Here is a 15,836-nt window from a genome sequence, read left to right on the forward strand (position 1 = left end):
TGTCAGATTTGCCCATTTCACAGATGAGGAAACTGAATCAGTGAAGTCGTAGAGCTAGGGAAAAAAGCCAACCAGGTAGTGCGGTTCCAGAGCCCATACTCTAACCTCCACATCACACCATTAAACCAGATAAGTAAGACAAGTTCTTGGTTCTCTCGGACCTTAAAGAGAACCTAACCTAGTAAGAGAGACTAAAAACAGAAAAAAGACAAGTCACCAACTTACGCAACGTAAATGCTGTACACAGTAAGTGAGAACACAGAAGAGGTGGTGATTCATTTTGCCCAGGGAGTGATTACTCAAGGCTTCATAAAAACTTCAGAACTGGGCATGGAAGAATAGGGTGGCAGTTTGCCAAGCAGACAAGAAGGAAATCCCAAACAGAAGAGTAGTGTCCACTAGGCATGTAAGCATCATAAACGTGTGTGTAAGCTAGGCTCCGGGAACAGCAAATACTTGGAGCATGGCTCCAGCAGGGTGCATGAGCCCTCTGAGAAGGAGGCCAGTTCTTGATGGTGAGTGGCTTTTGACTTTGGAGATGCTCACAATGAAGTCCCACGAAAAATCCTTTTCTGTATTTAGAGCCTGAAAGCAGGCACATTTGACCAGACACCCCCATCCTCCCCCCCCAGGTCCCATAATATCACTAGGTAAGACTGGCTGCAGGGCTATGGTTTAGGCAGGAATTTCTTACTGTCCCTGAGGTTAAGAAAATGGGGTCCAGGCAGCTCCGTTTGCTTTATCTTTTTCTTTAGCTTACAAAGGAGCTCCCATGTGACCACTGTTACTAGGTCACCCTGAAATTTCAAGCAGTGGAGAAACGTGGTTTTTTCGACTCCCTTGGAATCTATTATATTGGCTCCTGCCAAGAAAGGTGCTTCTTCCCTAGCTCACTTTCACCATACCTGCTGGCATTATGGAAAAATGACCATTTATAGCTCCTGCCAAGAGCTTAAAGGCTCTCCTGATACAAGGAGAGTGAGCCAGGCCTGCAGGCCAAGGGCATGATCTCAAAGCCAGAGGTGCCCTGTTAGTGAGTGTGAGGGACATACAGTGAGTTTTTGTATGTACATATCAATATGTAGCTCATTAAAGATGGTCCCATCCCTTGAGTGATTTTTGTAATAACTAAAGGCTTCAACTTTAAAAAGTCTAATTAGAGTCATTTTTACCAGCACAAGCCAAAAGTCCTCAAGTCTGCTTTGGACCTAGAAGCACCCTGACACCTAGTATTTGTTGCTCCTAGATTTGGAACTGAATACCTGCAGAGGCATCTCTGACCTAGGGGATTCTCTATCAGATCGGTTTCAGCTTGATGCTGGGAATCTTCAGCTAACTAGGAATTTCATACAAAGGTTAGCATAGCTTTAATGAGAATAAGAACAATGCTTTACTCAGGCCTTTTCACAATCAAATCGGGCATGGAGGAGAAAACAATATCTTTGACAGAAATACACAGAATATATTATATAATATACAGAACATACGGCAGAAGAATCCTCTTCCAGTGGAGACAAGCCCAAGGTCTCAGCCTTCCCATCCCCAACCCCAAACTGACCCACCGCTTCGCCCTTTTGAACGTTTCCTCTGATTTAGGGAATGTTGCACGGACCTCTTGGCCGATATTAGACAAGGCCCTCATCTGGATTAGGCACAGAGAGGGTAGCTGTGGGTTTTAATTTTAGGCTAAAGCCATTCTCTTTTTGAAAAATAAGGGATATTCATCATTTACTAGTTTATGTAGTCCTGGTTGCTCAACTTTAAAACCTCTCCCTTCTTTTTCCTCCCCATCACCCACTCCAGACAGGCATTAGGATCATACTCACATGTCTGTAAGCCACTCTGAGATCCTTGGCTAGAAGGCTCTGTGTAGAAGAAGCAAAAAATATTTCGTTTTACTGATTGTTCATTAACACATGAAGCGATTGTCCGGAAATGGGAACATACAAAATATTTACCTTGTTTGGTCCTTTTTCTTTTATAGCGTACTACAAGGATTATCACTGATAAAAATAGGAGCCCAAATAAAACCAGTGGGATCAACACCATTACTACAAACTCCAACTGATTTTCATCCTCGTCAATGTCGCCAAGACTTGAATTTGCCATGAATGCTCCCATGGTCACGGCAACAAATGTAGTTTGAGTATGAAAATCTTCATCTCTCCTTTCCTCTTCCAGGGGCATTTCTGCTGACTGTTCTGTTTCCTCAGAGATATCTGTAGGGACACACACAAAATTGAGAGTGCCATGGAGACAAAGCTACTATGTAATGTTTTCAGTGATTTTTAAGTATATCCTACATGCATCCAGCGGTAAACTTGATCCACTGCGTTTGGTCTTCCAGTTCGGTGTGACAGAGTATTGATTTAGCGTAAATGGAGCTTGAGCTGGGAGTATATTGAACATGGAATCAGAGCCCAGAGAGAAACTTCCCACAAATGCAGGCAGTTTAGCCTTGACCAGATACGTTAGACACACTTACGCGAAGGGCACTGAGAAGCTTTTTTGTGTCAAAAGGGTGATACTCCAGAACATCTCCTATAGGGTATGATGCTATTTTTATAGCATATGTAAATATATAAATGTAAATTCATATCTACTAGAAGTTAACTACTTTCCTCGTAATACTTGGGTATAAAGGAATGCACACTGTCCCAATTTTTTTTTAAGATTTTATTTATTTATTTATTTGAGAGAGAGAGATTGCGTGTGCCTTCGTGTGAGTGAGGGCAGGAGCCGAGGGGGAGGGCCAGAGGGAGAGAGAGACTCTGAAGCAGGCTCCCCGCTGAGCGCAGAGCCCAACATGGGGCTCGATCCCACGACCCTGAGATCATGACCTGAGCCCAAACCAAGAGTCCAAGAGTCCGACGCTTAACCGACTGAGCCACCCAGGTGCCCCGCACTGTCCTAATTTTTAATAAAAGGTTACCTATCGGTGTGGAAGAATTTTTGGAAACTGGGGTGACTGATTAGATTTCAGTGTCAGTTCTCACATTCTGCAGAGAACTGAGTCTCTCTGAGATTATCTGACAGAAATCTTCCTGGGTTCTAAATAAAAACACAGTGTGGATTTCGTTTGTAAGGCAACATTCTCAAGGAGGAAGTTCCCTTAGGGACTAAGGAAACTGCACCAATATTTAAATGTATTTAATAAAAAGCATGTTTAGAACTTTCCCTATTAAGAAGCTATAAACCAGTTTATTCTGTTTGAATTTCAGATTGTGTTGGAAAACCATCCTGGGGCTCATCCCAGGGCAGGAAGGACTATGAGCCTGATGATTATCTGAAAAATCTCCCCTCACCTTGGCTATGTAGTGACCACAGTAAGGTAAGCTGAAGGTTTTCATCCTACCATAGTATAACGTCTATCGTTCAAATGGGGCCCACCGAGGAAGAGAGCATATGAGTTTAGGCCATAGAAAACTTACCCAATAAATAAGATGATGTATGGGAAAGTCCTTTCTAAAGTGCAAGGTGCTGTGCAAACAGAAAAGTCAGCTGCTTCAAGCCATGCTCTATAACCAGAGTTTAGGTCACCCTTCGGAATGCCGGAGGGGGCCCCTGCAGGGCCCATCCCACACCTTACCCATCTGCGCAACTGAATGACAAGGGATTCCTCTGATTTAATTTATAAAAATATTTGTTTGATCACACTCTAATTTTTTTTTTTTTTTTGGTTACACAGATGAACATTTCAGTTTCCTCCAAGACCAGGGAATCCACTTGATAATCACATTGGTAAATGTCACCCCAAACCATCAGAATCAGTTACAAACTGCAGAGTCTAACTAACCGGTATTCTTCGCGTGTTTATACCAAAAGCAGGATTTAAGAAAATATCTACTATTTATTGACTTCTGTCTGGGTTAAATGGCTTTGTCTTATATTTATGTCTTCGAAATAAGGTAATAAGTTAATAATGATAGCATATGTTAAAAGCTTTGATGCATCATGTATCACCCCGAACCAGGAAAAGATATTTGTCCACTAGAACAATCTCATTAGAGTCACATTGCTTGCCGAACTACTGAGACCAAATAGCATTCTTCACTGATAATCCAGCAGGTGACGACGAGACATTTACAGGGAGAGTGTAAATGTCTCCCTGTAAATGGTGGGGGTGAGTGGCACATATGTAGATGCAATTGGTGGTACTGACCCTATTCCTTGAGGTCAGTGCTTACAGACCTTCCTTGAATCCCCAGACTTGCCTTTTATCTCTTTTGCTTACTTCTACTACAGTGAGGCTGCCGCCACTATGTCAGGCTAACCTTTATAGAGAATTGACTAAGCCAAGTCCTGTGCTCTGCCTTTTACCCAGATTATCTCATTTTGTCCTTACCATTTTCCCAGATGGAAACTGGGGCAAAGAGTTTACACAACTTGCCCATAGTCACAGAGCAATCATGGAGGAGGATTTGAACCCAAGAGGGCTAGTCGCTGAACCTGAGCTTTGAATCTCACATGGTATTTTCCTTCCAATTAGACCGGAATATGATTACCAGTCATCAAGTGGTGAACAAGAGAGGGAACCCCATGTCCTTGCCCCTCTGCCTATAAGGAGGTGGCTTTCTGGCATGAAAGAGAAGGGCAGGGGGATGGGTCCCAGAAGCCTTGGCTTTGTGGGTCTCCTGCTAAGCTCCTCAGCCCAGATGTGCTGTGAGCAAAGCTGCCCAGAAGAGCAGGATGTGTTCAGCACCTCTCCAAGGAAGGCTTTTTTTTTTTTTTTTTAATTTTATTTATTTTATTTTAAAAATTTATTTATTTTAGAGAGAGCGAGAAAAGAGAGAGAGAGCACAAGCGGGAGGAGGGGCAGAGGGAGACAAAGAGAATCTCAAGCAGATGCACCGCTGAGCACAGAGCCCATTGCAGGGCTTGATCCCACAACCCTGAGATCACGACCTGAGCCAAAACCAAGAGTCAGATGCTCAACCAGGCACCCCTCCAAGGAAGGCTTTGGGTCACCACTTGACCCATGGCCCCAGAAGAAGAGAAAATAGGAAAGGAAATAAGGTAGCAGGAATAAAGAGGGCGTTTGGATAATCAGGAATGAAAGAGAAATGGAAAGAAGCACACCAGATGGTCCCGGGTTGTACATTCATTTTTTAGCATAAGGGGCAGTGCTGGTCACAGGTGGCCTTTAGTGACAATTTGCAGTGAAAAGGGCTGGAATTTCTCTCCCCATATCTCTCTCACATACACCCTAACATACATTTTCCACATTAAGCATCATTTACTCTCTCAGAATCTCTAGTGACTACCTAAATAAATAAGAACCAAGGGGTTGGTCTCTCTCCCTCTCTGTTTTATTTTTCTTTACCCTACAAGCCTTCATCTCCAGATACTTCTATGATAACCTTCCTCCCAGCCCTCTCTGCCCCATCCAACACCATCATAGCCAAAAATAATAAATAACAGTAACTGGCATTTATCAGATGCTTCGTATGCTAGGAACTAGCTAGGATAACAGGCACTACCTAATTTCATCTTCACAACAACTTTATTGTGCACATTTTACAGATGAAGAAACTGAGTCTCGAATGTCTTGTCCTGGGGTACAACCCTGTCATTTATAAGTTCTGCTACATATGATTTGGAAGCCACATTCCCTAGAGTATAAGCACCAAATGACAGCGAAGGTTCTAGTCACAGCTCTGTCACTTCGTAATAGCGGGAATTTGAACAAATTATTTACCCCTGTGGATTAATGTCCTAATTTGTACAACTAAGGGGTGATCCCCAAAGCCCCATCTACTTCCACATTTCCACATATACGGTGTTTATCTTGTTTTTAATTAGAATTTTTGAATTGGTACTAGACACATGGTACTAAGGTCAGAAAGGAAATGTCACTACACCATGTCCCCCAGTTACTACTGTTCCCTCCCCAGAGGTAGCCATTGTTTCTGTTGCCTTCCAGAGAAACTCCATGCATATGTAAGTATCATTTCCCGTTTTCTTTTTTTAACACAAAAGGTAGCAAAATCTATATATGTTCTGTCCCTTGCTTTTTTCACTTAAAAATTGGTTTTCAAGATTATTTCCTATCTATATACAGCGAGTTGTTTTTTCCCCCTATTATTTGGCTGTATCATAACCTATTCCTATTGACAGAGATTTAGGTTGTTTCTCTTCCGTTTTCAGAGATGCCACAATAAACACCCCTGCCCATCCTTCAGTTGGCACGTGTGCACATACAGTCTGTTTTTTTTTTTTTTAAGATTTTATTTATTTATTTGTCTCAGAGAGAGAGAGAGAGCACAAGCGGGGGAGCGGCAGAGGGAGAGGGAGAAGCAGGCTCCCCGCTGAGCAGGGAGCCCGATGTGGGACTCGATCCCAGGACCCTGGGATCATGACCTGAGCCGAAGGCAGATGCTTAACCGACTGAGCCACCCAGGCCCCCCCGTACTATCTGTATTTTGTCTCAGGTGTGATGAGAGCAGGGGCGAGGGCGTTGGGTGCAGGGGGAGAGAGGACAGCACCAAACCTGTGGTCTACCCTCACAGCTTCTCCAAGATAGCTCCAGCCCAGGCCTCACACGATGAAAACTGGCAGAAACTAAATCAGGAAAGTGCCGGGGGTGCAGGTGGTGTTTGATGGGAAAGGCGGGGGCCGGAGCTGACAAACAGTGGGGATCAGGCCCAAGAGTTCATGCCAGGAGCATTACATGTCGTCAGAAGGGGAGCTGGAAAAGCAGGGTGGGCCATTGAATCAAATCAGTGACTGAGCATGGGTGACCAAGGGGACAGAGAGGTAAGAGCAAGAAAACCAGAGGTGGACAAACCCAAGGTGGGAACCGCAGCAGAGCCAGAGGTCACAAGAGCAGGCAGGGGAGTCCAGGGGGCAACTCAGGGGACATTTCCCCAGAGCATTATGGAGGTTCCTCCTGTGGCCTGTGGGGTAACAGCAACTCTTAACCCAATGGACACGGGGGTCCCCAGACATGCCTTTGGACCCCAGCCTTTTCTAAGCAACACTTGCTAAGGCCCCTTAAAAGTCCATGGTGATTTCCCGTAAGAACCATCCTATGCTTCTGGGATAAAAGCGACACTTGACAACCTAAGGGGTCCAGCACTATTGCGGGAGAACCCAGCACTCTCTTTCAGGAGGTGAGTCTGGAGCTTGCGTGTGGAGCCGAGCGGGCAGGGCTGTGTCTTGCGTGGTGCGTGGGCTTTGTGGACATCTCCGTGGTATGGGGTGGTGCGCAGGACGCAGACCGACAGGGCCTGCGAAAGCGCCTCACGGCTTCAACCCTCTGTTGCTCAAAGGCCAGGAAAGGAGGCCCCTGTGCGGCCTCTCCCGTGCTGTGGGGCTGAAGAGCAAACGGAATCACAAGCCTCACAACACCGGCTAACCCAGAGAGCACCGCGCTCATGCCACCTGCTGGTGGGTTTGCTGCTTCCTCCGCGCTCTTCCCGTCCGTCCTCCCCCATCTCCGGACTCACCAGTTTCTCTGCGGCTCCCCACGGGACTAATCTGCCTGCTATAATGTCTTCATTTTTTTTGTTGTGTCTTCTTAGCTAAATTTGGACATATTTCAGGGTAAAAGATGTATGGCCCGGGGGGCTAAAGCTGAGAAAGCTACAGAAATGGAGAGGATCAAGCCTGAGAGCAAAAAGGGAGAGGCGTTAGCCAGCAAAAGTACAGAAGAGAAGAAGAGCGAGGACAGTACCTGACAAGCAGACAGGCTGTGTGTGAGGGCCGCCCGCGGGGGGGCCCTGGGCCCTGCACGTGAGCTGCCCACGGAATGCCCGCGGGGCGGCCCGGGCTCCGGGCCACGGAAGCCCTGTCTTGGAGTGGCCCCAACGCAATCTAGCCGCCCCCCCCCCCACCCCCCGCACTCTCCCTTTCACCATCTCTCCCCCTTTGCTCAGATCCTGCCGCATTACTACAAGATCATGGGCGTAGTCACGGGAATGAGGAAAGCACTTCGCTTGGCTTTTAATCCTCAAATCCTAAAATTACCAGATCATCAACTGCACCTTTGCGGCGTCCCTTACAAAGGATCATTGACTATATGCATGCAAACACATCTGGGACGCATATTCCACACGTCTGGCAAGGACCCTGGGGGAAATCCTTGTGGGTCGGAAACTGCGGGAAATGCTGGAGGTGAGCCTGGCAGCCCCAGCCCCCGAGCGGGCCGCTCACATCCCTCCCCCCATCACAGCTCCAAATACCGTCACTAAGTGGAAATGACTCTGCTTCCCAGTGAAGCAAACTAGCTAACTTCTCCTTTTTTGAAAGTGGAACAAATATGCAACCAGCTCTAGTTTTTTTAAGTGAAAAAAAAACAAGCAACAAGTATTACGTACGAACTGAAAGAATGCTGTTATAGTATAAAATAGAACAAGGCTGAGAGAATGGCGTAAACTCGGGATATGATCAAGTGTGTTGGGCCTCAATCAGAGGACCCATTCTTTCATCTGTTATGTAGACTCCGTGCACAAATTGTGTCAACTATTTTATTTCATTTCATTTTTTTTAAGATTTTATTTATTTTTGGAAGAGAAACAGAGAGAGGGCACAAGCTGGGGAGGGGAGGGCCAGAGGGAGGAGCAGACTCCCTGCTGAGCAGGGAGCCCAGGACCCTGGGATCATGACCTGAGCTGAAGGCAGACGCTTAACTGACTGAGCCACCCAGGCGCCCATTTTTTTATGATTTTTAACAATTTTATAATTCAGATAATGAAACAAAAGAAAACACAAGTCGAGTGTCAGGCATTCAAACTCAGCCCTGCTCTGAGGAGTAACTGGAGGATATGAATTTCAAGATATTCAAGACACCAAACTCAAGAAGTCTGCCTACTTCTTATCACCCCTGTACATCTGGGCACAGCAAAGAGCCAGTCAGTGAGAGAAGGATGAGACCAAACCAAACCAAGAAGCTCTCCAGTGGTTCTCAGCCTTGGCTGCACGCAAGAATTGCCTGGGGACCTTTAACACTCTTGATGCCCAAACCTTTACCTCATGGTATCTGCGGTGAACACAAGCCTCAGGATTTTTCACAGTTCTCCAGGTGACTCCGAGGTTGAGAACCACAGCTGCCGACCCTACCCATTTCCCGTCTTCCCCTGGGCCACCCCCGCACCCTCCCCTCCTGTTCTCTGTGCTCCTCCTTGGTAAAGTGGAGAAGAATCAGAGGTCAGGGAGTTGGATGCCCAAGGCTTGCCTAGCAGCTGCCAACTCGATCACCAGAATGCAGTAGCTTAAGAATCATCGCTGAAGCCTGGAGCTCCTGAGAGACTCTGGCCAGGCTAGACTGAGAGAACACTGTCACAACCATGCCTTCCCGAGTAAGTCTGATGAAGAGACAGTGCGCTGGAATGTAAAACCCTCATTTCCACTAACGGTCACTGCCGACACATCAGCTTGGAGGTTTACACCAGTGGTCCTCGAACTTTAGCATCAGAATCACCTGGAGGGCTTCTCAAACACAGAGTGCTGGCCCCTGCTCCCAGAGTCTCTGCTTTAGTAGGTCTGGGATGAGGCCAAGAATTTTAAGGGTTTTTTTTTAAGATTTTATTTTTAAGTAATCTCCCCACCTAAGGTGGGGTTCGAACCCACAACCCCCAAATCAAGAATCACACGCTCTGCTGACTGAGCCAGCCAGGCGCCCCAAGAATTTTCATTTCTAACAAAATGCTGCTGGTCTGGAGGCCACACTTCGACAGCCACTGGTTTAAGTTGCCCAAACAACCTCAATTAGATGTGCTTTATTGTTGGTAACACCTCTCGTTCTCAACACTTACTGTGCACCAGCGTCGCCTGGTGGGTTTTAGGCTCCACCCAGATCCGTTATGTGAGGGTATCTGCAGCTGCACTGGGCAGCGATCTGTTCTCAGAGCTCCCCCGGTGATTGCAGCGGTGAGTACACAGTAAGTAACTACGCTGGGTTGAGAGTTACTGAGTTAAACTGTAATTCAATTGACTTCATTTTAATTTGTTGCTATTCGTGAAGATAGTCCTTACCAGCTTTAAAGATGATTGGAGAACCCTACCCAGAAAGAAGCCTCTGAAAGCAAAGCGAAAGGATGTATGCAGCCGTCAAATAAATGGTCTCTCTCTCCGGTTCTGGTATCTCTCTACAAATCAGTTGCTCAGCATCTGTGGAATCTGGCTGCGATGGGCCAGGGCAAAATGGGAACAAATGACTAAAAATCGGGCCCCAGCCTGTCTGTGGGCGGGTGATTGCGTGTGATGCAGGAAGTTGCCAACACCAAGTGGATGGACCATGGCTCCTTGACGTTGGGCCCCTGGGACACCATCCTGCATGGCTTCTGAAGCATTCTGGCCTTTCTCTGGTTTGCTTGGTTTCAAAAAGAGTGCTAACTGTTTATCATCCGAGAGTAGTTCATTCAGGTACTCGTTTATTGCCCGAGGCCACGACGGCTTGGTGCCATGTCTGTCCCCAGCACCTGGAACCCTGTGTGCTGTGAGGTAGCCATTGGGTACAAGTTGCTCAGGAAATGTAAACAGGCCAGATTAGTCGGAGAGACACTGTTAGGACATCTCTCACCTTTTTATCAAGAATAGCCTGTCCTCTTCCCTCTGTCCACCCTCTTCCAAGAATACACACAGTGTGTTCTTAGTCACAAAGAGAACTAGGGATCTCAGGTGGTTTCCTCAAAAGGTTATCGGAATTTTAAAGAAAACGCTGGAAAATGAGGGGAACCATTTAATGCCAAGTGAAGAATCCTGAGTGATGAAAAATTTCATGTTTTTAGTTTTTGTTTGGTAGGGTGGGGGGAATCCGGTCTTCCACATGGTTTCCCTCAGGTGACCTAATTCTCTGGGGACAGGACTAGGGCATCGGAAGGATTGTTGTTTTCATCGTAAGCTCTGTTGCACGACGTATTTAATTTTGGTTAAGTGAAAATATTCACTTAATATATTTTTCCTGACATATTTACCTGAAGAAGATATGGTCAGAATAAGTATGGTTGAACAGACGTGAGGCAAAAGCCCTGAGGGGTAAGGGCAGGTTCTGACTATCACAGGGTAGTTCAGGGAAAGCGGTGCCTGTGCTTTGCACAGCCTTTCTCTCCAGCCATCGGATGACTGAAGGTGATGATGCCTTACGTTGAAAGAAGGTTGACAAATGTTTCCTTTGCTTATTTTGAGGGGGGTCATCTGGTAAAATGCTTTCCTGCGGTAGTCTGCTCTGGGAATTTACTTGTGAAGCTTGGTTATATTTTTACCGCATTGCCTTGAGAAACACACCTGCAATTGCAATTCATTATCAGATGAAAACATGCCCCACGAAGGGGGCCCACAATGCTCTGATGTCTTTTTTGTTTTAAACTGTTTATTTTGATGTCTTTTTAAGAGAAAGCTTACTCATATTTAGTCAGACTTGCCCAGACCCTCAGGCTGTCTCGGTTTGAAGTTACTCACCTGGGAAAGCTGCATTTTTCACCTTCTGACTACCTTTTTTGCACACTGGAGACTTATACTGGCCTATGGTACCTGGCAGTTTAAAGGAATACATGTATTTTTATGGGACAGAGTCCACACACTTTTCACATTTAAAACTCTTTCTACCATCAGTGGGATAATAGACACACAAGTGCTTTAAAATGGAAAAAAAAAAGGATTTTATTAAAATATAGTTATTATCATTACTAATCAGAATAATTTTCTATTTTTATTATATTTCTATCTCTCTCTCTTTTTATAAAGATTTTATTTATTTATTTATTTATTTATTTATTTATTTGAGAGACAGAGAGTGCAAGTGAGAGAGTACAAGCAGGGGGAGCAGCAGAGGGAGAGGGAGAAGCAGGCTCCCTACTGAGCAGGGAGCCTGATGCGGGGCTTGATCCCAGGACCTGAGCCAAAGGCAGCCACTTAACCAACTGAGCCACCCAGGCATCCCTCTATCTCTCTTTCGAATAGCCAGTTTCAAGGATACAATTCTAGAGAGTAAGTTGGAAACAAATGTCCTTGGCCACGCCCTTGTCCTCTCCCTGGCCTGCTACCAGCACCCCTGAGTAGGGGAGGGAGACAGTTGGGCTCTTGCGCCCTCCATCCAGGCATGGCACTCCTTGCTCAGATCAGTACAGGCTCAGAGTTGCCAGAGAAAGCAACCAAAAGACAGAGACAAGCCAAAAAACTCAGTGGTAGATGTATGTTTGTGATAAATCAGAGGACGGGAGAGCAGGGAAAGGAGATGTGGGCTAGTATCTCAGGGGCTAAGGTACTTTCGCCACGAGCTGCAGGAGGAAGGGGGACAGGGTGCAATCAGAAGTTCCCATCATCAGCCTAAGGAGGAGCAGAGAGCAAGAGTTTGGGAGGCTGAGGAAGGAGGCCATCTCCCGAGGTCTCTGGAGTGGTGTCTGAGGGGAACAGATTGTGGGTTGGATTTTCTGGGGTCAGCAAAGTCCCTTACCAGGTCTCTAAGCCCTGCTTCCATCTGATCCTATTTTACCTTGAGAGAGACTCAATCCTGCCCCTCCATCCCGGGCAATCTAGCAGGACTTGAGCACTGAGAATTGAGTGTTGCTGCTTGAGCTACTGATGCTGGGCAATCCCACTGTCTTGCCAACCTCTTTTCTGCATTTATTATTATGATCCTGCAATTTTTTTTCTCTTCTAGTTTTTAATGGGATGAATTACATTAGTAGATTCTCTAAAGTTGATCCACTCTTGGATTCCTGGTCTTAGTCTATGCAATCACTGGGATGTTTTTTGTTTTGTTTTGCTTGTTTTGTTTTGTGTTTTCCAGCACAGTTCCTCTACTTGTTATTTGAATGATTGATCTAGGACTCAGCCTAAATTTTCTTCTAATATTTGTTAACTGGCTACACGGCCAATATGCCTGTGGTCTTAGTGATGCACCAACATAAGGATGGTCTTTGCTTGAAAAAGATCATCATAGTCATAGAGCTTACTAAAGTACAGGCTGCCCAGTTAAATTTGAATATCAGATAAACAACAAATAATTTTTTAGTATAAACATGTCCCATGCAATATTTGTGTGGCCTCTACTTACACTGAATTGCATGAGATGTACTTACACTAGAAAAAAAGTGTTTATTTGAAATTTACATTTAACTGGGTGTCCTATATTTTTATTTGCTAAATCTAGTAATCTTGACCATAAAAAACAAGCATTATGTTTAAAAAAGAGTACATTAATTTTTAAATTAATATTGTCAATGGAAGATAAAAGCCCATGTCAGCAAACCCTAATAACCACTGGGCTCCTGTTTCTGAAAACTACAATGGGGCGGGGAGCAGGAAAGAATAAAGACATTGTAACTCATATACAACAAAGACACATAGAAGAAAAATTCAAATTTCCAAAACAAACTAGATTTGGTGGTTTTGTTTCGAGGAAAAGAAACCAAAACACCACCACCAACTGGACCCTGCTCTGGTAGATAACTCTCCTTTCAAACCACCTTCTTCAATTAATCAGGAGATGCTTCTGTGCTGTCATCCCCACCCCCAGGCAGATTTTTCTATTCATTTTATGATACAGAAATGTTATTTCTTTTTCAAGTTTTCAAATCAGCTCTTACTGGCTTGAAATTTATCATCTATGGAATTTGTATTCCTTTTGTATTCCTTTCAAAATCTCCCCAAAATGTTTGTGACTACCTGGCCTTTCTGCAAATTGTCATGCTGCTCAATGTATATTTTCTGGGTCTGAACTCCATCCCTAGTTTGACAGGAAGATGGATAAGAATACTTTCTCAGGGAGCACCTGGGTCCTCAGTCAGTTGAGCGTCTGCCTTTGGCTCAGGTCATGATCCCGGGGTCCTGGGATTGAGTCCCGTATCAAGCCCTACATCGAGCCCCACATCGGGCTCCCTGCTCAGTTGGGAGCCTGCTTCTCCCTCTCCCTGCTGCTCGCCCTCTCTCTTACTCTCTCTCTCTCTCTGACAGATAAATAAATAAAAATCTTAAAAAAAAAAAAAAAAAGAATACTTTCTCAGTACTACTGGTGGATGTGGCTACATAATATTCTCTACAGGAAGGGAAGCAGTAACTGTTGCCTGTTTGGGTGTGAGAAGACAGAAGTAAACTATACAAAAAAAGATCTGAGATTGTTAACATTTTGGAATAAAATAAAATGTGGTTAACTAAAAAATCATATTTATCCAGGTATTACCACAGTTTCATTTTATTATTTAAATGGTTATGATTTTGTCATGAATACATGTAAATCTTGGATAAATTTCATGTCATTCCTCAGGCAGTCGTGTGCCTATAATGTACCAGACACTGTTCTAGGTCCTGGGATATAAAGGTGAAGGAGATCAGGTCCAAGCCTCCCAGGGCAGACACGCGTAAGTGGGGACAGTGGCACATAAACCAATAACTAAAATACAGTTTAATAAAAGCAATTGTGTATGATTGTTTGTGTATGGAGTCCCATGAGGGCATGGGAAAGGAAGGTCTTCATTCATCTGGGGGTGGAAGATTCAGGAAATCTTCACAGAGGAGGAGATCCTTAAAATGAATCTCAGGAGTTCATCAAGCCAAGATGTCAGGGAAAGGCATTACAGTTGAAGCACACAGAAAGGCTCAGAGTTTGGCACATTCAAGCAGTTGTACCCTCAGCCGTGCGGTGGGGAGTGTCAGGGTTAAGCAGGAAAGGAACTCAGGACAACTCATAAGGGGCTTGAAATGATGTCAAGGGGTTTGGAAGCTAAGGAAAGGAAATCCCACTGAAGGGTAAGTGCAGGAGGAAATGATTACTTTCTGTCATAGAGTTATTGCTCTGGACATTACGTGGAATTGGTTTCGGAGATGAGACTAAAGGCAAGGAGATAGGTTAAGAAGTTAATGAAGTAGATGAGGTAAGCGCTAACAAGGGCCTAAACTAGCAGGGAGCTAAGGAGTTCCACTCTGGACATGCTGAGCCCAAGGCCCCTGTGACATGTCCAAGGAGAACTGATGGCGAGAATGCAGGTCTAGAGCTGGGCAGCTAGGCCTGGGGGGAGGTGGTTTTTTTGGGAATCATCAGCCGAGGAGTGAGATGAAAGCCATGAACATGGATGCCATGGCCCAGGCAGGATATAAGGAATAAGAAATAAAAGATAGACATTACTATGAAAGGACCAGGTGGAAGAGAAAGACTCCTAACACCAAACTGGAAGGAAGCCATCAAGGTCATAGGAGATCAAGGAGAAAATGGCATCATAAGACCCAAGGAAGAGGAGCATTTCTATAATTGATTACTTATGTTAAGTGATACAGAGGAAGACGTGTAGTATGGACAGAGATGGGTCCCTTCGATTTAGCGACCAGAAGTCACTGGTGATCCAGAGAGAGCAATGGGTGGCTGTGCTTGGTACAGTAGCCAGGCTGCAGGGGGTTGAGATAAAGGCATGTTGACCGTCTTTCAGAGATTGGGAATTATGGAAAGGAAAGATAGAGGAAAGCTTGAGAAGAACTCAGAGGTGCTCTAGTTATTTTTCATTATGAATGTATATCTACCTTTTTTTTTTTTAAAGGTGTTGATATTGTTTAGATCCTAATTTGAACAGAACAACTATTAAAAAACATTTACAAGATAATTATCAGAGCTAATTAGACATTGACTGGGTATATGATGATATTAATTTTTAAAGCAATAATTGTATTGAGGTTATACTTTTTTTTAACATGTTTTTTTAGAGAACAATGTAACAGATAACCGAGTACCCACCACAAATTTTCTTACACTTTTCCATATTGACCAGAGGATGGTTTGGCAAACTTTTTCTTAAAGAGCAGAGAAAGCAAAATGCAGTTTTCATTTAACCATTTAAATATATAAAAGCCATTTGTAGCTCATGGGTCCAAAAAAACAGGACACTCAGAGAGACTGGCCAATGGGT

At 44.7% G+C, this 15,836-nt stretch overlaps 1 protein-coding gene across 2 annotated transcripts in view; it reads right to left on the reverse strand.

Moving 5' to 3' along the window:
• TMEM154 (transmembrane protein 154) overlaps positions 1–15,836 on the reverse strand; it is a 42,041-nt gene that overhangs the window by 19,813 nt on the left and 6,392 nt on the right. For both annotated transcript variants that reach the window (XM_032413005.1, XM_032413004.1), the window contains exons 2-3: positions 1,959–2,219; positions 1,827–1,865 (exon numbers count right to left, since the gene is read on the reverse strand). In XM_032413005.1, coding sequence (XP_032268896.1) covers positions 1,827–1,865; positions 1,959–2,219 — 300 coding nt within the window. The remainder of the gene's footprint in view (positions 1–1,826; positions 1,866–1,958; positions 2,220–15,836) is intronic.

This window comes from Phoca vitulina, unplaced genomic scaffold (genome assembly GCF_004348235.1).
Source record: "Phoca vitulina isolate PV1807 unplaced genomic scaffold, GSC_HSeal_1.0 scaffold14, whole genome shotgun sequence".
NCBI lineage: Eukaryota > Metazoa > Chordata > Mammalia > Carnivora > Phocidae > Phoca > Phoca vitulina.